The 24,896-nt window shown below is 62.6% G+C and overlaps 1 protein-coding gene and 1 long non-coding RNA gene across 3 annotated transcripts; one reads left to right on the top strand and one right to left on the bottom strand.

Annotated features, from left to right (window-relative positions):
- Positions 1-670: 670 nt before the first annotated feature.
- LOC129539872 (uncharacterized) lies at positions 671-9,643 on the top strand. Of its 2 annotated transcripts, none has more exons than XR_016038676.1 (4): positions 671-949; positions 5,652-5,719; positions 8,720-8,814; positions 9,202-9,643. It is a non-coding gene; the product is annotated as an uncharacterized LOC129539872 (long non-coding RNA). The 2 variants fall into 2 exon arrangements; XR_008682538.2 differs by lacking the exon at positions 671-949 and adding an exon at positions 2,955-3,355.
- A 4,322-nt stretch (positions 9,644-13,965) lies between these two features.
- Positions 13,966-24,867, bottom strand: C8G (complement C8 gamma chain). Its single transcript, XM_088841697.1, has 13 exons — positions 23,935-24,867; positions 23,719-23,855; positions 23,545-23,615; positions 23,370-23,477; positions 23,019-23,120; positions 22,850-22,887; positions 16,964-17,067; positions 15,610-15,689; positions 15,414-15,530; positions 15,202-15,303; positions 14,327-14,394; positions 14,095-14,232; positions 13,966-13,983 (listed from the first exon to the last, which is right to left on the bottom strand). The coding sequence occupies exons 1-13, from the start codon at positions 24,070-24,072 to the stop codon at positions 13,966-13,968; spliced, it is 1,221 nt and encodes a 406-aa protein (XP_088697823.1). The 5' UTR covers positions 24,073-24,867.
- Positions 24,868-24,896: the final 29 nt, after the last annotated feature.

A 24,896-nucleotide genomic window follows, 5' to 3' on the forward strand; every position in this document is an offset into this window, starting at 1 on the left:
TCCCACGTGTCCCCAGGCCCTGCCCTCAGCTGCCCACTCCCCAGCCTGCTCCAGAAACCTGGGGTCCCCTCGGGAGCAGGGGCCCCGGGCGGCCTGGCCTGTGAGGGGAGCTGCAGCCCCTCGGCTGGGGGCTGGAGGCTCGGCCGTGCCCCAGGCTGGCCAGTTGCCTGAGCTAAGGGCACCCAGAGAGCTGGAAGAACCTTGTTCCTGGTGTGTCCGGGGGGCATTTGGGACAGAGCAGCCCCGAGGGCCCAAATAGGGCGGGAGGTGGCAAGGGTCACTGGGCCGGCCTGAGCCGTGAACCCCTCCCCCGCCCACAGACACCCGTGCCTCCGGGTTCCCAGGCCTTCGGACTCGGGCTAAGTCACACCGCCACTCCCCCGGGCCCAGTGAGCAGACTGGGGAGCTTGTCCCTAGAACAGAACTCCCTGCAGGCATCTAGACCATATCCTCTGGGTCATGTTTCTCTGCAGAACACACAGGGGCTTCTAGACCACCCGGGAGTGGAGGGGGTGGTGGCTGACCTCTGACCCTGGGGCTCTGGGCCAGCAGAGAGGAGGAGTTGCTGCCCGGAGGGGTGGGCCTGGGGGAGCCAGCAGCTGGGTGCTCTGCGGGGCTGTGAGGACCAAGGGTTAGTTAAACAGCAGAATGTGAGAGCCAAATGGTGAGATTCAGGAAAGGCTAAGGACACAGGGAGAAGCCCAGGATGAAGCTTAAGACACGGAGGCAGCGCAAAGCAGCAGGGCAGGGAGGGGAAAGAAGTCTACAGACATCCAGAGGAAAACGGGAGAAGACTTCCACGGAGAAACGGGGGATTTCCCAGCAGACCCAATAAAAGGGGTTCAGGAAGAAAAGCAAGCAGAGGCAGCCTCCGTCCACAGAGCTTCCCGCCGATGGGCCGTGGGGGCTGGCTGACTCACGCCTCCTGCGCTTCTGCAGTGTTTGAATGGTAAGATTTTAAAAAGTAAAACCTTTAGGATAGTTTCGCGTTTACAGAAGATGCGTGAAGGTGGTTCACAGGGCTCCCGTAAAGCCCCCAGTTCAGTTCAGGTCGGTCGCTCAGTCATGTCTGACTCTTTGTGACCCTGTGGACTGCAGCACACCAGGCCGCCCTGTCCATCACAACCCCCGGAGTTTTCTCAAGCTCTTGTCCATCGAGCCCCCAGCCCCCGCTATAACACGTCACGTGAGTGTGGAGCGCTGGTCACAGGTAACAAACGGACGTTGACACACTGTTAACTGAGGTCCGTGTTTATCCCACGGCTTCCCGACGGCTGAGCAGTGAAGAATCCGCCTGCGGGCTCGGTCCCCGAGTCAGGACGATCCCCTGGAGGAGGAAGTGGCAACCCGCTCCAGTCTTCTTGCCTGGAGAGCCCCACGGACAGAGGAGCCTGTGGCTGCAGCCCGCGGGGTCTCAGAGGGCTGGACACAGCTGAGCACGGACGTGGGTACGGACGCGCCTATGCTGCTTCCTCAGTTTTCCCCGGTCTTCCTCTCCTGTCCCGTGTGGCGGCCGACGATCACAGCTCCTCGGACGGACACTCGGGCTTTGACTGTTCACACACTTGACCCCGGCCTTCCCTGAGCTTGACGGTTGCAGGCCTGGGGAGGGGCTTCGTAGGCTGCCCCTCTGCTGGGATTGGGCAGAGAACCCGCCTGGCTGTTGTGGGAGGCCGAGACGCTGGATCAGCCCTAAGGGAGGCTGGACCAGCCGGGGGGATCAGGCCAGCGGGGAGGCTGAGCGGTGGGCTGAGCAGGGGTCTCACTGCCAGGCTGGGTTCCCATGGCCAAGCTGTGGGCTCAGAGCTCTAGCCGGCTCAGCCACAGCTGGGCCCTCAGCCCTGAGGTCTTCTGACCTCAGGCAGGGCTGAGCGCGGCGGGGCTGTGGACAGGGGCCCTGCTGGAAGGACTCAGGTTGCGGTCCTGGACGCAGAGCGGACTCCGCAGCCCACAGCTCCACCCAAAGTCCTTGGTGCCGGCCCAGTCGCGGCCCTGCTGCCGGGGGAGGGACCTTGACCTCGGCTCCCCAGGGTGGGTCGGCATGGGGGGCTCTGCCTAACCCCAGCTCCCTGTGGTTCATCCTCGGCCCGGCCAGCAGCAGCCATGGGAAGGCCTTGCCTTAGCACTGACCAGATGGAAGCAGACACAGCTTCAGAACCCAGGGCCCTTTGATGGGAACGGCCAGACCTCCCGGAGCCCAGGCAGAGCAAGACCCTCGGCTCTGCTCAGGGGGCTGCGGGGCTCAAGGGACTGTCCTTCCTTCCCTTCTTCTGGGCTCGGAGCCAAGTCTGGGTCAGCCCCGCCTCCTGCTAGGTGTGGAGACTCCTTCCTGGGGAGACACACACGTGCACGCACCTACAAGCGTGCATACACACACCTGCTCACACATAGCTAGGTGCACACGGCCGCTCGTCCTTCACTCAGAGCTACAGGGAGCTGCAATTCTGGGGTGCACATCCCTCAGCCCTTCCCCTGGGGGTCTGCAGGCCCCTCACCCTGCCCCTTGGCCTCCTCCCGTCTTGGGAGCTGCGTGTGTATGTCTGTGTGTGTGCGTGCCTCCTCGCCACCAGGCTGGTTACCCTAGGGAATGACGGGGCCCCTCCCCCAACCAGCCAGGGGAGGGACAGGTGTTGGGTGCCCCTACCCATCCCCAGAAACAAATAAGTCTGGGGTCTGGGCTCACAGCATCTTGAAACCAGCGCAGGGGTGAGAAGAGGGCAGCACCCACCCCACGCCCCGCCCCACACCCCGCCCCCACGCCCCGCCCTCAGGGCTCGGCTGTCTCTGGAGGCCTGGCCCTGGGTGGGGGTAGCTCCCTGCCCCAGAGTCACCCTGTCCCCTCAGCCCGAGCAAGGTGGGCATGGATGCCACTTGGTGCTGTGGGATCCGGGGGCACACAGGGACCCCCCAGGGCCTTGTGGGGGTGAGGTGTTACCCAGGCCCAAGGACGCAGGGGAAGGAGGGTGTGGGTCCCCAAGACTAGGCCAACTGGACACGCCAGAGTGGGGTCTGCTTCTGGAACCACCGCGGCCTCACACTGGTCTCCCAGCCCACCCGCCCGGCCTTCCCTGGGGGGCGGCCAGGGGACCCTGCCGTGTGCAGCCACCTCAGGGGACATCTGCTGTCCAGGGGCTCCAGTAACTGCTGGAGTGGAAAAAACCCAACTCCCGGCTAATCCGCCCAGACCTAAGAAATACAATAACTTCCTGCAAAACAAAACAGCTTCCTGCCAGAGCATTGCTGCCTGAGCCACCCGAGCTGCCCAGCCCGCGGGGCGATCGTCCCAAAGAGATACAAGAGACAGTGTGTCTGTGGACGCAGGCACACCGGTGCACACCTGTGCATGCTTGTCTGGGTACGTGCACTCGCTGGAGTTGATGTCTGCACCCTCCCACCCCCAGCACCCAGGGAACTGTGGCCTCCTCACCGCGGAAGGGAGGTGGGCCTCAGACCCCCTGGGGTCCTGTGGGCAGTTCCCTGGGCTGGATCTGCGGTGCCCAGAGCCATGACCCTCCCCGAGAGCACCCCCATTTCCCGTCCGGGAGAACGCCAGGGGGGTCCCCAGATGGCTGCCCGGGAGGATCCCTGCTGTGCATCAGCCATGGGTGGTGGGTGACATTGGACACCTTGACATCCAGCCAGGGAACCTGCTGGCTGAGCTCCAGCCGCCTGGCACCCTAGCTTCTCCAGCCTTCAGCAGGGCCTCCGGGGAAGAAAGAAGGGGGTGTGATGGCTCCGGGGTGCTCTGGGGCTGGGGTCAGGAGGGCTCTACCTGCTGAGTGGGGGCCTGTTCTCCCTCCCACGGTCTGTCCGTCCCTCTGGCTCCTGGGAACTGGTCAGCTTGCTTGGGGCGGGGGCGGGGGCGGGGGCGGGGTGGGGGGAGCCTGGCTTGTCAGTCCCTCCATGCTGGAGTCCAGGCCCCCCCGCCTGGCTCCCAGGTCAGGTCAAAGTGTCTGCAGAAGGGTCAGCGTGGTGGGGGCCCCTTTCCAGGACAGGACTGGCCTGGAAGACTCACCCAGCCCCCTGTTCCTAGGGGCCTGCCCCATTGCAGCCTGGGATTGCACTGGCCCTTCACAAAGCCCCCACACAGGCTGCCCCTTCTGTCTTCCCAGCAGAGGCATCTGGAGGACTCCCCACGCCACACCTGGATGGGGTGCCCAACAGCACACGGGATTCCCCAGTCACGTGGCACCATCCTCCTTGGGGGCCCTGTGTCCTCACTGTGTGTGTTGGGGGACCATGGGGTGACCCCTGGGGAGTCAGGCAACCAGGCCCAGGTTGCCCTTTGTTGGGGGACAGCTACTGGGAAAGGTGTTTGCCCAGGGCCAGCATGGGCCCAGGAGGGCAGGCGGGTGGAGGGGCTCCCGCTCAGCTCTTCACCCACAGATCCGGTCCCCCAGGACCCTGAACACCCCATCCCACCCGCCACCTTCTTCCTGTCTCAGGAAACAGGCGGCGTCAGCTCTGGAGGCCCCCAGGGTCTGGTCCCTGGCCAGCAGGCCCAGATGGTGCTGGGGGCTCTGGGGCCAGGATCAGGAGACTTGATCCAGCTGCCCATAGGGCCTGGGCCCATAGTGGGCCAGCTGCACGGCTCCAGCCTGCAGCCTCCCACGTCCCCCAGGCACAACATTCCAGGACGGGCCACTCCTGGCCTGTCCTCCCTGCCCCCCACCCAGGGACCCGAGGGGGGTGCCAGCTTCACGCAGCTCCCTCCCTGCGCCCAGGCCCACCCTGCCTGAGGCCCACCCCTCACCCTTGGCCTGGTCACGGGGTGGGGGCCACACGAGGGGCGAGTGGGCCAGGCACCTGCCTCCCGCCTTGTCCCAAGGCCACTTGGGTCCGGTGGTCCAGTCACGCCGAGCGGGCCCGCATCCACTGTCCAGGCCCGTGGGATGCCTACGCAGGCCCTGGCGTCCTGCCCAGAAGGAAGCACGCAGGGCGGCCCTGCCGTGGACGCCCCGTCCACAGGCCCTGTGCCTGGATCTGTGAGGTGGCTTCCCAGGAGGACTGACAGCAGTGACTGCGGGGCGGCGCCCAGAGGACCCCTTCTGTCTCGAGGGACGTGGGGTTGTGTTCCACCTGGGAGCGAGCCTGAGGCACCACCTCCCCGAGAGCCGGGGGACAGGAGCAGGGGTGCAGAGGTCCCGGTCATCAACACCCTGTGACCGCCTCCTGTCCAGGCAGTTTGCAGCCCAGCTCCCTCCGGGGACACAGTGACTGAACTGGAGAACTTGACAGCCCCTGGGCCGGGGATGGCGCTCTTGACCCAGTCGGGGGCGGCGGGGGAAGTGGGTTTCTGTACAGGAGGGCTGGGAGGGCAGTGGGGGAAGCACGGAGCTCCCAGAGGGCCTGCAGGAGAGGCGGGCGGGACCACGGCCAGCACAGGCGCGGCTGCCTGGACAGAGGGGCAGGTTCGTCCATCAGCTGCAAACCTGGGCTGGGTGGGCAGGAGAGGCGGAGCGGCTGCAGAGAGAGCAGGGCCCCTGGGGTGGACGGCCTCCCCGCCCAGACCCGACCAAGGACCAGGCAGCCGGCCATGGGGCCCTGCCCTTGCCGGCGTTTCCTTCACATTTTTCCTTCCTCCTGTTAGCGTTTTACATCCGTGTCCTTGCAGATTAACGTTACAAGTTTGTTTGTTTTTTCGGAAACAGAGCCTTCAGTGGGCCTGTGGCCAAGCGCAGGAAGTAGGTGGTTCCGCGGGGACCCCGCCGCCCCTCAGGTGAGAAGCAAGGGGCACCTCCTCAGCTGTGCAGAGACCCAGGTTTCCCACGGGGGAGATCGCCCTTCCCCGCTGCCGTCGGAAGTTCGCGTGTGCCTGGGAGGCAGCGGAGAGACCCCTGCGCAGGCGCCCCGTTCATCAGAGCAGTGCTTTTCATCAAGTCTGCCCACGCTGCCCTTTATTTGGAGGAGCTTCACCCCTCCAGCAGTTCTTCTCTGAGGCTGGCCTGACGTTATTTCGGGGTGGGGATCGTGCTGGGGGTGGAGGCTCTCCCTCGCTGGCCCCTCCCAGTCCCCGGTCCTGCCCTCCCAGCCTGGCCCAGCTGCAGCAGGGGGTCCTGACGAGGCCCCAGCACCTCGAGTCCTGGCAAGTGCTGCAGCCGCGGGGTTGGGAGGTCTGGTCTGCAGTTCTAGGGGACACGGTAGCCCTCCCCACTTTCTGTGTTCTCCTGTGACAGTTTAGTAGGTATTTTGTTTTGGAATTTTCTCATTTCATCTAAATTTCCCCCAGGCCTGTGAAGGGGCCCGCGATGCCCTCCCGTGACCCTGGACGGCCTCAGGCAGTGCTGAGCGGCCTGGCCGTGGGCGCTGCCTCTCTCCTCCCCCTGCTTCCTCATCCCTCTCCCTTGGGCAGCCTTGCCCGCTGTCTGTCCTCTTGACCAGCCGCCGCAGAGACTGCTGGGGACCTTGCTGTTCGCTCTGCTGCTTTTCTGTTTGGGTCATGGCCCCACTGCCTTATTTCCTCCTGAGACACCCTTGGGGCTGAGCTGCCGGTTCCTCCACTTCCTAACCGAGGAGGTTAACCCTTACCCCATCTGCTCGGCTAACACGTGCAGGGGCGGCTTTGCCCCCTGCCCCCAGGGATGCTGCACTACCTTTGACACAAAGTGTTTTCTAATGTATTTAGTTAAAAATATCTTCAGGGCCTCCCTCAGGGCTAAGTGGGAAAGAATCCGCCTGCCAATGCAGGAGACAGGAGCTTGATCCCTGGACCAGGAAGATCCCACCTGCTGCGGAGCAGCTGAGCCGGGGGCGGGGGCGCAACTATGGGCCCCACGTGCCTAGAGCCCCTGCTCCGCAACCAGAGAGTGGTCCCCACACTCCACAGCCGAGAAAGCCTGTGCAGCAGCCAAGACCCAGCACAGCCAGAAATAGACAAAACAATTATATAAAAACGATTCTCATCTCCATCTCCATCTCCTCTTTAACTGCTCATCGACTATTCAGAAGAGCGTTTTTTCCCTACTTTTTAAAAACTGAACTATAGGTACTTTATAATGTCTTTAGAAGAACATTTCTTAATTACCAGACATGCAGAGATTTAAAAAAAAAATTTGATTTCTAATATGTTTGCTTTGTGATCAGATAACATTTAGTCCATTTAAACATTAAAAAAAATTTTTGGCCATGCTGAATGTGAGATCTTAGTTTTCCCACCAGAGATTGAACCCCTTGGAGGGGAAATGTGGAGTCTTAGCCACTAGATCAGCAGGGAAGCCCCTCCTCCTGCATTTTAATCCTTCTGTTTATGGAAACTTGCTTTGTGGTCTAGCAGCTGGTTAATTTGTGTAAATGCCACGTGAACTAGATTTATGGGTAAAAACTGTAACTGAACTGAACTGAGAACCGTAAACACTGCGGTGCCCACCGGCGGGCAGACGCGCGACCGTCGGTGCAGCGAGCATCAGCTCAGTGCAGGCGCTCGGTCGTGTCCGGCCCTGTGCGACCCCAGGGACTGCCGCACGCCAGGCCTCCCTGTCCATCCCCAACTCCCGGGTCTTGCTCAAACTCATGTCCATCGAGTCAATGATGCCATCCAACCGTCTCATCCTCTGTCGTCTCCTTCTCCTCCTGCCTTCAATCTTCCCCAGCATCAGGGTGTTTTCCAATGAGTCAGTTCTTTGCAGCAGGTGGCCAAAGTATTGGAGCTTCAGCATCAGTCCTTCCAATGAATATTCAGGACAGAGTCACTTGACGATGGACTGGTTAATTTCCTTGCAGTCCAGGGGACTCTCAAGAGTCTTCTCCACCACCACAGTTCAAAAGCATCAATTCTTCGGCCTTCAGCCTTCTTTATGGTCCAGTTCTCACATCCATACATGACCACTGGAAAAACCATGACTTTGACTAGATGGACCTTTGTGGGCAAAGTGATGTCTCTGCTTTTTAATATGCTGTCTAGGTTGATCATAGCTTTTCTTCCGAGGAGCAGGCGTCTTTTAATTTCATGGCTGCAGTCACCATCTGCAGTGATTTTGGAGCCCCAACAATATAGTCTGTCACTGTTTCCACTGTTTCCCCATCTATTTGCCATGAAGTGATGGGACCGGCTGCCATGATCTTAGTTTTCTGAATGTTGAGTTTTAAGCCAACTTTTTCACTCTCCTCTTTCATTTTCATGAAGAGGCTCTTCAGTTCCTCCTTGCTTTCTGCCATAAGGGTACGTGTAAGGGTATGCATAACCTGCGTGTCTGAGGTTACTGATATTTCTTCCAGCAATATTTCAATATTCCACAAGATTCCAGCTTGTGATTCATCCAGCCCAGCATTTCACATTCTGTACTCTGCATATAAGTTAAATAAGCAGTGTGACAATATACAGCCTTAACGTACTCCTTTACCAATTTGGAACCAGTCTGTTGTTCCATGTCCAGTTCTAACTGTTGCTTCTTGACCTGCATACAGGTTTCCCAGGAGGCAGGTCAGGTGGTCTGGTATTCCCATGTCTCAGCAACTAAAAGGGATGGACCATTGATTCAAGCAACAATATGGATATATCACACGGTCATTTTTTCTGAGTGAAAGAAGCCAATAAAAGTGGTTGCTCTGTATGTTTCCACTTAGATGAAACTAGAAAATGCAAACTGATCTGTAATAACAGCAATGGTTGTTGGGGGAGGGATTCAAGGAAACTTTTGATGTCACAGACACATTGACTTAGCTTCATCACAATGGTTTCATGGACATACACATATTTATAAACTTATCACTTTGTCCCCAGAAATGTGTTCAGTTTGTTGCGTGTCAGTTTCACCTCAGTAAAGCTGTTGGGAAGACCTCCTTGTGTCCTTGGGGAGAAGATATGACCTGCGACTGGTGAGTGCAGTGCCCTCTCCACACCCACGTTATTCAGACCTCCTGTCCTTAATGACCCCCCCGAGCCAGTACTGTCATCTACGGAGGGAGGTCTGTAAAGTAGCCCCACAAGGGTTGCGGGTTTGTGTCTCCTGTGGTCTGTTAGCTTTTGCTTTTGTTATTTCGAGGCCATATGATTAGCTGCATACAAACGGAAAGTTCTTGTATGTTCTTGATTCCACTTTCATTATGAAATAACCCTTTAATCACCAGTAATGCTGATGTCCTAAAGTCTCCTTGTCTGGTATTATTATAACTTTCACTGGACTAGTAACCTGGGGAATCTTTTTCCTTTACCTCCTAACATTTATTTACCCTTTTGTCTTAAATGTTTCTCTCATAAAACAGCCTATGATGCATTTTAAAAAAAATCCTGTCTGGGGGCTTCGCTGGTAAAGAATCCACGTGCCAGTGCAGGAGACATGAGTTTGATCCCTGGTCCATGGAGCAACTAAGCTCATGCACCAAAGCTACTGAGCCCACACACTGCAGAGCCCATGCTCCCCAACAAGGGAAGGCACTGCAGTGAGAAGCCGGGCACCGCAAGAGGAGTAGCCCTGCTCCCACGGCCAGAGAGAAGCCTGAGAGCAGCCAAGACCCAGCACCGCAAGAGGAGCAGCCCCTGCTCCCACGGCCAGAGAGAAGCCTGAGAGCAGCCAAGACCCAGCACCGCAAGAGGAGCAGCCCCTGCTCCCATGGCCAGAGAGAAGCCTGAGAGCAGCCAAGACCAGCACAGCCGGAAATAGATTAATTAATAAAAATTTATCTGACGAGCCTTTTCTTTTAAGACATGTTTAGTTGACTTTATTTAATGTAATAACTTATATTGAGATTTAAATATACTTTCTTACTTTGTGCTTTATATCTTTCCCACCCGTTTTTACCTGTTGACACTTCTTTTGGATTATTTTTCATCAATTCATTATTTCATTTCTAGTAAAGTGATATATATATATATATATATGTATGTGTATATATATATATATATATATATACTGTCCCTGGGGTCACAAAGATTCAGACATGACTGGGCAACTAAACAACAGCAATATATTGATGTGTGTGTGTAGTTCTGTGCATCCCTGCGTAGGTTTTGCTGTGTGTACACGTGTGTATATGTGTGTGTGCATACATGTACATGTTTGTCGGCAGAGTCTCTTGACTCTAGACATGGGATTCCTATGACCCAGCAACCTCATTCTGAGCACGCAGCTCTGAGCCATTTTTACAGACAGCACTCCGACAGCAAATGTGGCGGTTTCCACCCCAGCCAGTTCTCTGGTTCTCTGGCACCAGCTGGATGTCCCACAGTTTGATTTTGACACTAACTCCCTGGCGTCAGTGCAGACCCCACAGACCAAGGGCTCCGTCCCACAGGGCTGTCCCCACACATCGGATGCTGCCACTTCACCAGCTATAATCAGGGGCTCTCGTGACCCCTTCCTCAGGCTCAATACTAGCTGGTGCAGCCCACACAAGCAGAGGCCCACAGTTCCCTTGCTATTTGCAGTGTATCCTGAAGGTATAGGGGGGAATTGGCCGACGGCCGGGGTGCATGGCCTTCCCAGCACCTCTGCCTGTTCAACGAGCCGGACCTCTCTGGACCTCACAGGCAGGGTTCTTGGGGGGGCTGCATCATGCAGGTGATTAAATGACTGGCTGTTAGTGATGAGCCTCCAGGAGGTCCGGGTGGGGCCAGAAGCGCCCCCCGGCCCAAGCCGCGCCTTGATCTTCCTGGATTCCAGCCTCCACTCTGTACTGAGGGTTTCCTAACCCCTCCACCCCCAACCCCGGCAACCACCACTCCACAGTCTGTCTGTGGATCCGCTTGTTCTAGACGCTTCATGTAAACGGAACTGCACGCTCTGTGTCCTTTTATGTCTGGCCTTGGGGTTCATGCAGCTGTAGCACGTCAGGCTCTTCCTTTTCGTGGCTGAACATTGTGGGGCAGGTTCACAGCCCCTGGAGCTCTCCTGCTGAGATTGGACCTGGCCCCGAAAATGGACAGGGAGGCCCATCCAGGTTGGCAGCTTTCACGAGCACGGGATCGTGCTCACAATGTGTGTCTTGGGCCGCAAAGATGAGTTGCTCTCCATACCCACCACCGAATCGGAACGGTTCACCTGGGGCCTCGTCGGGCACTGGCGGGTGTGCAGCCCTGGTGGTCCAACTGCCCTACACCCTCTCCAGGCTGAGTCCCGGAAACATGTGGGCATGGAGGGCAAAGCGCGCACCCCGGGAGCAGGAGGTGTGAGGAGCCTCGATCGCCTGCTCAGCGGCAGGCACCTCCTCCCCTGACCTCCTCCGGCATTTCCAAGGCTGGGATCTTGTGTGTCCCTTCCTGCGTGGCGGGCACTGGGCTGGCCCTGTGAGGGGCTGCCACGGGCCTCAGACCTCACAGCTGGTGCCCCCAAGTTACCAGGAACAAGAGCTGTGTGGGCACGTGTGCGCCTGCATGTGCTGTGTGTGTCTGTGTGGTATGGGTGTGACGCGTGTGCGGGAGGCCTGCGCAAGGCTGAGGAGGTGGAGGCTGTGTTTCAGCATCGCCCCAGCCCTCCCCCACCACAGCGGGGAACTGTGGCTTCCTCACCAGGGAAGGGGTTGGGGGTGAGCTGCCCGTGGTCCCGCCCTCTCCACACCAGCCAGCCCTGCAGTGGCAGGAGCCCTGTGCCCTCTCCCCGGCCTCACGGTTGTGCAGCTGTCCCTCTGGCTGCCCTGGCCTGTCGCCCTCACGTGGTCAGACCCCAGCAAGCCCAGTTGTAGCATGGAGCCTCAAAGGGTCCTGAGATCTCAAGGGCCCTCTCTCCCTGGTGGGGGCTGCTCTCCCTGAAACGGTCCCCCAGGGGCCAGGGTGGCCTCTCCTGCGCCGGGGTGGTTACTGTGGCCACCCAGACCCAGACACAGCTCATGTCACCGCCCTCAGGGGCCCCAGAGACCTGGGAAGAAACAGAACTGCTCTGACTCCCTGGTTCCTGGACTCAACATCCCCACCAATGTCATGGCCACAGCTCAGCTGGGCCTGTGTGTCCACCCAGCCAGCAGGATTAGAATCCCACAGCTGGAGTCGGGGCCTGGTCTGCGGCCCTCGCCCATGTCTGGCCCTGCTGGCATGCGGCCACCACACTGCCCTGCCTGCAGGGGGTCTTGGTTGAGAGAACCATGGGGCTGAGCCCCCCAGGGGGGTGGGGTCTTCTGACGCCTTCATGCCTCTAAAGGCTCAGGTGCCAGTGAGTCTATGTCTAGGGACTGGCTGGACCCACCCATGTCTCTGGCCCCAAGGCCCTGCTTTTGACTTTACATGGTTTCTGCTTGTCAGAGGACAGAGGTGGGGTTCTAGGTGACACTGACCCGTTCTGGGGACAGGCTGGTAACCGAGCCGCCCAGAGTGTAGGGAGGGATGTCCAGCCAGCCTCAGAGAGAGGCGGCAGGTGGCATGGGCCGAGGGCGTGACCTGGGCAGATGGCTGGCAGGACAGCTGTGGCAACACTCGGCCCAGCGGGAGTAGGGGTGGGGCAGCTGCAGTGACCCTGCGCAGCTACGCCTTGACTTGGGCCAAAAGCAAGCCATTTGGGCCTGCCGGGCAGGGCCACCGCCCCACACCCTCCCACGGGGACTGGCAGAGACTCAGCCTGGAGGAGAGGGCCAGGGAGGGCGGGGCTGGAGGGACACCCTGCGGGCTCCCAGCACTGCTGGTCACTGGTGGGCGGGGCCTGGCAGCTCAGAGTCAGAAACTGCTCTTCAGACGATTAAACAGGCCCCTCTGTCTTCCCACCACGACCAGCGGGGCAGCCGCAGGCCAGACCACATGCTCCCAGCGTCCGTCTCTGCCCAACCCTGGTTCCGTCCCCTCGGGACCGGAACACCTATCCACCGCCACCCTCGCAGTGCTTCCGGCCCAGCTGACAGTGAACCTCAGGCCCACCCCACCGACCAGACAGGAGGGGCGTGCGGGTGGCCAGAGGTCTGGTGACCCTGCCAAGCATCCTTGAACCTCAGTTTCCCCATCTGTGCAGAGGCACCAAGGAGCACCCCCCGCCCCTCGCAGGGCTGTGCAGGGTTAAGAAGGCTGGGGGTTGAGCAGGGCCCCTCCTCCCTGCCTGTGCCCCGGGCCTGGACCCCACCCAGCTGCTGGCCCCTGCCTGGCCTGGGCCCCAGGCCGGCGAGGGCTTAACCTGCCTCTAAGGATGACCCCTGTCCACGGAGAACACCATGGGTCAGCAGGGGTAGGACAGAGGAAGGAACAAGGCAGGACAGAAAGAGACCATGGCGGAGGGCCCACCCAGGAGCCAGTTCACAGAGGGGAGGCCCGTCCTCACTCAGGAAGGGAGGATTCAGCCCACAACCACAAGCCCTCGGTCAGGGACACCTCTCACGCCCGCCTCCTCTTGTGTCTGCCCACCATCGACCCACCTGAACACTGCGAGCCCTCCGCTGACCCGTCCGTCCATCCGCTCAGGGCCCGACCCCTGCACCCAGCAGGCAGGTGTTCACGGCCTCCTCTGTGGCCGCTGCCATTCAGGGTCTGGGGCAGAGCAGCGGGCAGAGCAGGCTTGTGCCTGGGCAGCCTGAGCTGTTGGAGAGTCAGATGCACAGAGGGACATCAAATCGTGACCACAGGAGGCCATCACACGCAGTGCCCTTGGGGTCTATTATGGGGTCAATCCGGGTCATCAAGGAGGGCTTCTGTCCCAGAACCCGCCTGGTTTCTGCGACACCCTGCTCGGTGGATGTGTCTGTGGACCCAGGCTCCACCACCTAGGGATGCTGGAAGGGCTGCCTTCAGGGGAGTTTTAAACCAACCCCACCCGGAGTCCTCCTGAGGGTAGATGTTCCTGGAGGCGAAGGTCAGGCACAGCAGGGGTCTCTCTGGATGCCTGTTACCCTCTCGTGGGGCCAGTTCCACCCCGGCCCTGGGCGCACCCTACCCCTCCCCGGAGGGTAGATCCCGGTGGAGTGGGGGGGTGCGACGGGAGGAGGCTCAGGAGCAGACGGTGCCCAGGTGCTCAGAAGGGTTGGTGTCCCTGCTGGCAGATCTCTGCCCCTGAAGTGTCCCCGTCCCCACAGCCTCAGTGGCAGGAGGCCCAGCTCCCCCTCCCCAGACTGGAGCCTGTGTCAGGTCCTCCGGGCCTTCTGGGGGCAGAGGGGGGCCTGTGAGGTCCCCCAGCAAGGAGCTGGGGGGATGAGGGGCCTTGTCCTGGGAACCACCTAGTACCGCCCACAAGGACATGCAGACACACTCACGCCCTCGTGCGCACGCCCCTTGTGCAGGGGCTGGGCATGGGTGCTCCGAGGGTGGCCCCCACCCAGGTGCCTCCCCACCTGCCCCAAGGGCATGGTCACTCGCACTCCTAGGTCCCAGCACAGCGCGTTTATTTCATGCTGGGAGTGGAGGCGGGGAGAGCGGGGCAGTGAGGCCGGGTCTGGCCGGGGGTGAGGTGACTTCATCTTTCAGCACTTCCCAGGCGGGACTGACCAGTCTGATGGAGAGACGGAGCCTCGGGATGGAGGCCGGAGGGGATGGGGACTGAGCCGGGAGGGAAACTGAGACAGACACAGACGCACACGCACACGCACGCACACGCTGACATACGTGTGCACACGTGCACATACACGCACGCGCGCACACACGTGCACACAGTCACTTCAGGAGGGAAAGGGGAGGAGGCAGGTGGGAGGGAAGGGGCAGGGGCTGGGGTGGGGGCCGGGCACCTCGAGGGGCTGCCCTGCCCCCAGCCTGACCTCCTGCGGGGAAGCGCCCATGGGGCCAGACTCACTGCAGACCCGGGTGGCCAGGCATGGTGGGCGTGCGGTGGGCGTGCACATGCTTGTGAGCGAGTGTGTAGCCGAGGGCACCCTCCCTGTGCACGTGTGTGTGCATGGGTGTGTAAGTGGTATATGTTCAAGCGTGAGCTCCGCCTGTCTGTGTGTGCATGTGGCTATCACGTGTAAGGGCAGAGGCAGGAAACTCGGGGTGATGAGACAGGCACCTGGCTGGGGAGGGGGTGACCTGGGTGGGAGGGGGTGACCTTGGGGAGGGGGACCCAGGTGGGAGGGCGTGACCTGGGTGGGAGAAGGTAACCTGGGGGAGAGGGACCCGGGTGGGAGGGGGTGACCTGGGACTGGGGAACCTGGGGGTAGGGAGACCCTGGGGGAGGGGGTGGCCCCAGGGAAGGGGACCCAGGTGGGGAGGAGACCAAGGAGCAGTGAGACCCCCAGTATGGACTCAGGCTGAGCCCTGGGGTAGCTGGGACCCCACACTTGGGCTCCAAGTGTGGGCTGGGTTCCCGCAGAGCCCCCACAGGGCTCTGTGGCCCTGGGCAGACCCCACCCAGTGTGGGAACCCATTACCTGTCAGGTCTGGGAAGACAATGTTGTCATCCGAGAGGCCCTGAGCTCGGACCAGACAGATGAACTTGTCCAGCAACTGGGTCTGAATGGCCCATATTCTGCCTGGGGGCCGAGGAGCACAGTCTGGCTTCAGCCACCACGGGGCAGGTGCGTCGACTGGCCTTCCCGCCCCCCACCCACCCCAACTGACAGCGCTGGGGCAAGGGGCTCACACAGCAGGCTGACCCTGAGGATCCTCTGGAGGTCCGACTGCTTCCTGGAGAGCAGGAGGGCGAAGGACGCGTAGTCCGTGTCGTACACCTGGATCTCCTCGGGGTCCGCCCCGGGCTCTGGGGGTGCAGCCTGATCAGGCCTCCCTGCCAGCGCCCCCAGGCTGCCTCCTCCTCCCCTCGCCCCCCACCCGCTCACCTCCACTGTGAGCCACCGAGAACGTCCCAGGCTGGGACTGCGAAATAAGCTCGTACGACCAGGTGACACAGCGCTGGCCCCTGGGGAGGGGGACGGGCAGGAAGAAGGTTCCAGAACCTGGCTGGGCCTTTTCCAGGGGCTGCCCCCAGGTGGACCCACAGGGAGGGCCCACTCACGAACCCCCACAGACCGGGGGCTTTGCCCCATGGAGGGGGACCTCAGCCCTGGGAGCTCTGACGCGGTGTGGCCAACCCATTTGTGGTCTTTGTCAGGTCCACCCACTGACCATTTCCTCAGCCTGGAACCAGACCCGAAATGCACCCGAGGCCCACGCTCAAGAGACGGTGTTTCTGGGCCATGACGTGCCTGGGAGAGCTCTGGGTGGGCCCTGGACTTTGAGCTGGGAGGCAGGACCTGGGACTCTGCCAGGCAAACACACTCGACTGACAGCAACAGAGGGGGCTTCCAGAGGCGGCGTCTGCACTGGGTCCCTGCCCTCGATTAACCAGCCCCCCAAGGGAGCCGGAGTGGGTAAGGATTTGGAGACTCCCTGCTGGGGGTCTGGTGTGGCTGAGCCTGCACAGAGCTGGGGTGGGGGGCTGAGTGTGGACAGGGGGCTGCCCTGTGCCCCACTGCTGGCTTCCAGAGCTTCCTGTCTCATACCAGAATCGAAGAGCCTTGAGCAAAAGAGATCTCCAGGCGGGTGAGCGAGGAAGGCCACGGGACCCGCTGGAGGAGCTGCACAGGTAAGGAAGCCCTTGTGGCTTCAGCATCTCCAGGGGGGCTGTGCACCCCCAGGGGACCCCCAGGGCTGTCCATCAAGCCTCCCCACTTCTCCCCAACCAGTCATCCCGGCCGGTGCACTAGGGTGCGTGTCGCCCTGGATAACACAGCAACCGGTCCAGGGGAACACAGGACTTGAGAAGAGCCGATCAGATACCATGGCCAGGCCAGCTTGGATATTTCCTGTTCTGGAATTTTGATCCTGAGGAGGACGTCAGTGTAAGCTACCGTCTTATCCCTGTGAGGGGAGAACCTGCCTGAAGGGAAGTCTAGGGCAGGCAGAGCTGAGCGGAGGGGGTGGGCGTGGTGAGGAGTCTCTGATCACAGTGTCTGAGCCCCCGGATCTAGCGGAACCTGACATCCACCAGCCCTGGGGCTCTTTTGGGTCTGTGATCTAGTCAATGCCTCCCCTCTTTGGAGGACGACCCCCCAGACCCGGGTGAAGTTGTTAGCGGCTTGTGCTGGACATCGCGTTAGGAGGAAGGCTCTGGGAGAGTGTGGCCGGAGCCCTCGGTGGACCTGCCGTGGAGGCATTGGCTTCTGAGGGTTTGGGCCCCAGCCCCTCACTCACCGGATCATGGCGTATGCCACTTCAACATGGTTGTTTTTATTCACTGTGAACTTCGCCGTGAAAGGGCTCAGCAGGGACCTGTCTGCTACCGTGTGGGTGTTGCCCGCCAGGCCGAGGACAAACCACTCCCCCTGGAACTGTAAGGGGCTGGGAGTAGGCAAGGGACAGCCGGCACCCTGCTGCACTCGGCAACGGGCGCCTGGTGTTTGGTCATGCCAGAAGGAGCTCAAGAGAGCCTGGCCCCGCAGGGACTGTGACGCTGGCCCGGGGGCCTCTCTGTGCAGAGGGACTGTGACGTTCCCCCCAACTCCAGGGAGAGGTGGAGACTCTGGGGGAGTCTAGGGTCCTCTGCTGCTGGAGGCCAGGGGTCTCCATGGCGGGGGTGCCCAGAGGGCTGGCCTGGCTGACTCCCCACACCCGGGCCTGGCGGGCGCCTCCTGTCCCTGCCCGGCCCTGACCTTGCTGTCCTCGAAACTCTGCAGAACGGAGCTGGGGGCCACCCGGGTGTGTGGGTTCTGGCCCTGGAGGGCTCTCGGCAGGTAGAGAAGCACGCACAGGGCCAACCATGGGCCCATCCCGGCAGGGATGGGGCGGGACGCGCCGCTGGTGCTGCTGGATCCAGGCTCGCCCACCTCTTTATGGGCCGGCCTGGTGGGCGCCCCTCCCTGGGGACCAGTCTGCAGGTGGGCTCCAGGGGCGGGGCCCAATCAGGCCCTGCCCACCAGAGATGAGGGCGTCTGGGTCACAGCCAGTGGGAAGCCAGTGGGGCAGGTGGGGTGCCCACTGGGCCCAGCCCTCCTGGGGAGGCCCCCGAGCCAGCCTCCCGGGCTCGGCCGCCCCTTGCCCCCTCCGGGGACTTCCCCAGGCCGGCCCAGCTGCACCAGGAAGAAGGCAGAATGCTCTGTCCCAGGAGGGAGCCCAGGGTTCAGGGTCAGGGGCAGGGCGTTCTCACTCTGAAACAGGCGGGGCAGCCAGCCCGCAGGCGACTCCACAGCCCCGAGACCAAAGTGGAGCCAGAACAGGGCTGGGGGGGCCTGAGTCACTTTCCGGGAGGCCGGCAGGGGAGGAGGGGGCAGGGAAGGCCGGCCGGGCGGGGGCAGCCCTGCACGCTGGTCCTGGGGGCTGGAGGGCAGCTGCGGAGGGCGTGGGTGGCCCCAGACACCCCTGGGGGAGGACCGGGCCCTCCTCTCCACTCCAGCCAGGCACCGGGTGCTAGGCTCCGTCAGACACGGGAAGGACCTGTACTCGACCCCCGAGCTCGCCCTGGGCCACCTCCTCCCACCCTTGGGCTCCGGGCCCAAGGCTTCAGGCCTTGGCTCTGCCCCAGGCCGCCTCCCCCCTCTGGGAAGGGCCTGCCCCTGGCTGGGTCCTTCCTCCCAGCTAGACGGGGTGGGGCGGGAGCTCTGGGGACTGAACCCCCTGCCTTGACCTCCGTGGGCCTGGCCGGTTAGCACAGGTCTTCTGCTCACAGACTCAGTGAGAGATGTGCCAACGACCTGGTGGTTCTCCCGGAACCTCCCGAAGGACCCATCACGCTCTGCCTAAGCTGGGGGGCAGCCCCCAGCCCCTCTGAAAGCTCCTATCCTACTCCACTGATCCCAACTGATCCTAAACCCAGCTGAGGCGGCACCTGGCCCCTCGAGCTGTGGGCACTCTGCCGCGCCAGGCCGGGCCCTCCTCCCACCACCACCCCGCCCACGGGGCCCTCTGGGGAGACTGGGAGTGGCGGTCAGCAGTGTGTCAGAATGGGATAGCCTGCCCCCTGACAAGTGCCGCCATCCCACCGGGGCCCTGTGACCATCTGGCCTTCCGTGGTCAGCTCCTGCAGCAGTGGAGGCCAGGCAGGGCCTCCAACCCCAACCCAGGCCTGAGTGGAACCCCAGGCCCAGTGCTCCCCCCCAGGCCCTGTTCCCCCCCCTGCAGGCCCTGTCCCCCCACCGCAGGCTCTGTCCCCCCAACAGCAGGGCGGCTCCTTCCACGTGTGGACCCAGCAGAGTAGAAGCACTGGGGCAGGGGACCGGGAAGGGTGAGTGAGCCCCCGTGAAGCCCTCTCACATCTGGCCCTGTCCCCACACGCAGGGGCCTGGCCCCCATCCACCAGAGCTCCTGCGGCGGCAGGGACAGCAGGTGCCCACCGGGAAGCGCCTAGCGCAGGGAGTGCCCTGGCGGCCCAGGGGTTAGAATTCCCGGCTTTCACTGCCACGGCCCAGGTTCAGCCCCTGGTCCGGGAACTCCCGCCAGCCGTGTGGCCAGAAAACGCAGTGCCTGGTGGTGTTGCAGCCGCTGTGGGAACGCAGTGCTGGAGGCCTGGGACGTGGCAGCCGCATCCTTGCGGGGCAGGGGGGTCCGAGTCAGTGCAGCTCAGGCATGCATGGCCCTTCCAGGCTCCCTGACAAGACTGCCAGTCAAAGTTCCCTAAGTTTTTCAAGGTTTGTCTTTCTGATGAGATTCTCTGGGCAAGAGTGCTAGAGTGTGTCACCGTGCCCTCCTCTTCCTGACCCAGGAGCCTCCCCCACCCCAGGCCTGAGTGGCAGGTTCTTTACCACCCCCTGGGAAGCCCAATGAAAAGCCAACTCTTACAATTAAAAGGCAAAACTCAATTATAATCAATAAACACCTTTACACAAAATGACTCAGGGCTTCTCAAGTGGTGCAGTGGTGAAGAATCCACCTGCCATTGCAGATGTGGGTTTGATTCCTTGGTTGAGAAGTTTCCCTGAAGAAGGAAATAGCAATCCACTCCACCATTCTTGCCTGGGAAATCCCAGGGGCAGAGGAGCCTGGCGGGCTATGGTCCATGGGGTCGCACGTGTCCCCACAGAGTCGGACATGACTGAGGACGCACGTAAAAATGACTCATCTAGAAATACAACTGCCTTACCTAGTTTTTGAAAACAATTTAAAAAAGAATTTACTTGGCTGTGCTGGGTCTTGTGGCACCCAGGGTCTTCAGTTTTCGTTGAGGCACGAGGGATCTTTCATTTCAGCATGTGGGATCTGGTCCTCCGACCAGGGATCGAACCTGGGCCTTCTGTGTTGGGAGCACAGTCTTAGCCACTGGAGCACCAGCAAAGTCCCTAGTTTTTGAAAATTTAGAGGAGGAGAAGAGGGCGACAGAGGACGAGATGGCTGGATGGCGTCACCGACTCAATGGACACGACTTTGAGCAAACTCTGGGAGATGGTGAAGGACAGGGAAGCCTGGTGTGCCGCGGTCCGTGGGGTTGCAGAGTCGGACACGACTGAGCGACTGAACACACGCGTGAAAATGACTCACCCAGAACTACAACTGCCGCACCTAGTTTTCTGCAAATGTAGCTAGAGCTCATTACACATTTTAGTGAAAACGAAACATATTGGGGTTGTAGCACTTGCTACGGTGTCCCCGGCCCTCAACTCCATGTAAGCGCTGGGGTGGGACTGGGCTGCCCTCAGCCTGGGCCCTGGGAGCCCTCGAGAGGTCCTGTGCAGCCCCTGGACCCCCAGCCCTGCTGGAAGCACTCTTCCTTCCCCAGAAGCCCGAGGGGGCTCTAGGAAGCCTGGCCACCTTCCCACAGCTGCCCACACTCAGGGCAGAGACCCTCCTTCCTGCCCGGGCACGCGCGGCCAGGCCTGCGGGGGCCTCTGGGCACTGCCAGCTCGGAGCTGCAGCCTGTGTGACAAGGTGCCCAGCTCGGCGGGGTCCTTGCCTTCCCCTTTCCCACCAGCCCCGTCTGCCTGCCCGGCTGGGAGTCCAGCGCCAAGGGACACAGTCTCTGCCCACTGTGGACACTGGGCCCTGCAGGGCTGTGGGCTCCTCCCAGGAACCACACCCCCTACCCAGGTCTGGACAGGCCCACGTGGGGAGGAGGGAGGTGGGCATGTGGAGGTGGGCCCAGGGGTCTCTGACCCTGCTCTCCAGGCACCAGACGGAGGTCCCTCCTGTTCGTGGCCTGCAGCTGACCCGGGGTGGCCTGGCCTCCCCGCAGCCCAGGTGAGGAGGCTGGGGTGGGGGTCCATCTCTCTGTGCCCACTCTGCCTCACCAGCATGGCGGAGTGGTGAGCTCTGGACTTCGGCTCTCAGGGTCAGGGGCCTGACATGCAGTGGGCATCTCAGATGCCCATCGGGCAGACACTGAGTCTCCATGGACAGGGTGGCTTTGGCCGAGCTAAGGCCCACTCCCTGACCTTGTGCCCCAGCCTGGGGGCTGCCATTTGCCCTGAAGCCTCCCCAAGTCCTCTTGAGGGGGGCTGCCCCTCCTCCTCATGGGGGGGCACAGTGGGACGGGGTGGGCTGGGCAGTATGTGCCAGGCACAGCTGTCTGCAATGCCCCGGGGACGGCCAGCAGCCATCACGTGGGCCTGGCTCTCGCCCGCCATGGTGTGCTGTGCGGGGGAGAAGGCCAGCCTCCCGTGGGGGCAGGACGGGGTTCCGGGGGCCCATCAGAGCGCAGGTGGGCTGGCGGGCGGGCCTGGGGGCAGCTGGAACTGTCCCACGTCCTCCGCGGCTTCACAGGACGGGTCAGGGGGCGAGCTCTCACCGGTGGGCTTGGAGCTGGGCCCGCGAGGACCCTGGCAGCTGTCCCTGCGTGGGCACCCCCAGCAGACCTGGCCGGGGGTGGATCGGACGCTTCATCAGAGCTCCCGCCCTTCGGTCTCTGTTTCTTGGGGATCTGCACTGTGGGTTTTTCTTTGGCATCTTCTCCGCTGTCAGGGAAATGGGTGAGGGACGGGCAGCTTGGCCGGGACCCACGTGTGTGGAGGGCGCACAGTCGGCCGGGGGAGGCTCTGTCCCCACGCTCGACCTTCTGCCAACGGCCTGCGGTCGCGCGGAGGAGCCCCTCCAGGCAGAGGCTGGGGGGCAGGACACCAGCCTCCATCTGCCCCCAGACCTCGGGGCTCCCACCTTCCAAAAAGGTCTTCTCTACAGGCCAGAGATCATCTTGTGGTCCCTCGCGGCTGGTGACCTTAGGAAGACCCTGGGTGTGGGCTCCTGGGGGCCACCTTGTCTGTCCAGGGGCCCCCCTGGGCACTCTGGGCCCCCTGCTGGCCCACCCACGTGGTCGCCCCCAGGGCGCCTGCTGCTCGCCACGACGCGTGGACTTGCCTTGGGGGTCAGTCCTGTTCGCCGACCAGTCCTGCACCCTGCCTCGCCCTGTCCGTCCCTGGAGCGGCCGTGAGGGCCACACAGCCTCCCAGCTGCCTCAGATGGGCCCCAGACCTGGGAAGTGGGTGGTTTCCTTGCCTGCCCCCCTGAAGCCACGTGCTCCTCCCCAGGGGCCCATTCTGCCTCGGCCACAGGCCCCTGGGGCTCTGGGCCCTGTCTCCCAGGAGAGGTCTCAGGAGGAGGCAAGGGAAACCTGCGGGGAGGGCTCTGGAGAAGGCCGGGGCATCTGACCAGCAGGACGGCCCAGCGGAGCCACGGGGCAGGCCTGGTCAGAGCCAGGGAACAGGAGAGACAGGTGCCAACACAGCTCAGGAGCCAGAGCAGGGATGCTGGGGTCCGAGGGCAGGGTGCCAGGTGCCCTAGGCCGTGGTTAGGAGCTGTTCCCCACTCCTACCTCCCTGGGCTGGACTTGGCACCAGGAGGTGGGCCCCCACCCTCCGTCCGGCCCATCTGGGAAGCAGAACAGGTGGGCAGACACCCCAGCGGGGCTCCGGCGTGGAAAGGAAGAGGCAGGGACTGAGACTGCAGTGTTTAATGAGAGCCCACGGAGCACCTGGGGGAGGGGCAGCTTCCGGGTGGGGGTGGGCGTGGGGCGGCACGTCCACCTCCGGGCGGCTCCTTCCTTGCACAGGGCGGCCGCCTGCCTCACCTCCGCACTTCTGCAGCACAGAGGCGTCTCAGCTGGGAGGGAGCCCTGGGCACCCCCATCCCCACGCCGCCTGCTGGAGCTGCCCACTCACCGTCCAGGGTGTGGAACTGGTCTGCAGCCGTGCAGAAACCTGGGGGCCGGGCCAGGGGTCAGGGGCAGCCAGGGGTGGGGGTGGGCGGTGAGCCGGCGGGAAACGGGGTGGGGGACAGGGGTGGGGGCTGGGCGGTGAGCCGGCGGGAAACGGGAGGGGACGACACTCACCGTACTTGGGGAAGAACAGGGTGTGGTCCTCGGTCAGGTTGGCCTCCTGGACCCGCTGCTCAAACACACTCAGGAAGGAATCGCTCACGGGGAGTGAGCGGACTGTGTGCGGGACACACGGGCTCCTGGGCACCCATGGGGCGGGGGCCTGCAGGGCGCTCTGGGGGCTGGGCTGTGTGCCTGGGGCTGCGATCTGACCCCTGCTACCCCGCTTCCAGGTCCCATTCTGTCCCCACATTTGGGCCGAAGGGCAGGGGCAGGGGGAAGGGAGGAGAGGGCCCGTTTAGCCCACCCGACAGCCCTGCAGGTGGGCAGAACCAGGCCCCCAGGACCCAGGCCGCTGGGACGTACCGTACAGCTTCACCGACAGCTGCCGCGCCCGCTCCAGGTACAAGACGGCGAAGCCGCGGTAGTCCGTGTCTCCGACGACCACGTCCACCGGCCCGCGGGCGCCCCGGGCTGTGGGGAGCCGGTGGGTCAGCCCCACCACCAGCGCCGCGCCCGCGCCCAGCAGCCACCGCCTCACCTTGGAGCAGGAAGCGCCCCGGGCGTCCTGTGTCTCCGTACAGCTGCCGCACTGCCCAGCAGATTCCATCCCTGGGGGCACGGCTGGCATGGGAGGACGCCCAGCAGGCTGGGGCACCCCAACCCGGGTGAGGCCGCAGCTGGGGTGGGCTCAGAGGTCCTCGCTGGGACTCACAGCTTTCGGAAGGTGCTGACAGCCATGGCCGAGCCCTGAGGAGCCACGTGCAGAGTGGTGGCCTCGGCCCGATGGCCCTGCTCCTGCAGGTAGCGACATGGGGAGGCCACGGACACCAGGAGCCAGGTCCCTGCGAACTGGGGAGCAGGCCGCGTGAGGGCACGCAGGGACGGGGGTGGCAGAGCTGGGCCCTGCCCCAGCTCCTCCCAGCTCTACCTGCTGGGTGTCAAAGTTGGCCTTGGGCTGGATGGTGCTGATGGGAGATGCGGGCCGCGGGGGTCTCCGCGCCCGCTGACCCAGGGAGCTGCTGGCCAGGAGCAGAGTCAAGAGGGCTGCAATGCTGGGGGTCAGCATGGTGATGGTGGCGACAGGGCCAGGGCCAGGGGAGGCACATCCCAGGTCAGGTCAGAGTCCACTGTCCGCTGCTGCCCTGCAGTCCCGCTCAGGAAGTCTGCCCACGCTCCCACAGGCCGAAACCGCTGCCCTGGGGCCAGGCAACCCCCCACTCAGCCTCCTGGTGAACTCAGCCTCACCCCGGACATCTGACCTCGGCGCTGCACTTCCCGGCAGGGGCCCGTCACCGTGTCCGCTGTACAAAGTCCACGTTGACCTGTGGTCCTTGCCCACCGGGTGGCTCTGAGTCCACCGGGTGGCTCTGAGTCCACCTGCAACGCGGGAGAACCGGGTTCGAACCCTTTGTTGGGAAGATCCTTTGGAGGAGAAAAGGCAACCCAGTATTCTTGCCTGGAGACTCCCATGAACTGCACAGCCCATGAATGGACAGAGGAGCCTGGTGGGCTGCAGTTCATGGGGGTCGCAGAGTCGGACGCGACTGAGCGACCTTCCGTTTCTTTCCCTTGTCCACAAACGCGGTGATTCCCACTGCGGCGGGTGCGCACCCCTTTGTACGTTCGTCTCCCCACAGCGGAGCACACTTGGGCCGGTGAGGCCGCGGAACGCCGGGGCTCGGTCTCGAACCCGCGACCCTGAACCTCGCCCGCAGCCCCGCGCAGGGGCCCGGCGCACGGCCGCCGCCCCTCCCTGCCGCCAGGGGCGCTGTTCCAGGGAAGGCCGGACGCGCACAGGCGCACGCGGAAGCGCGGCCCGGGCCGCGGGGCCCTAACGCGCAGGCGCAGGAGCGGCCGACGCGCGCTGTGGCGCTCGGCCGTCGACCGTCA

The sequence above is a fragment of the Moschus berezovskii genome, chromosome 11, assembly GCF_049115385.1.
Source record: "Moschus berezovskii isolate FMDL1 chromosome 11, NW_MosBer_1.0, whole genome shotgun sequence".
NCBI lineage: Eukaryota > Metazoa > Chordata > Mammalia > Artiodactyla > Moschidae > Moschus > Moschus berezovskii.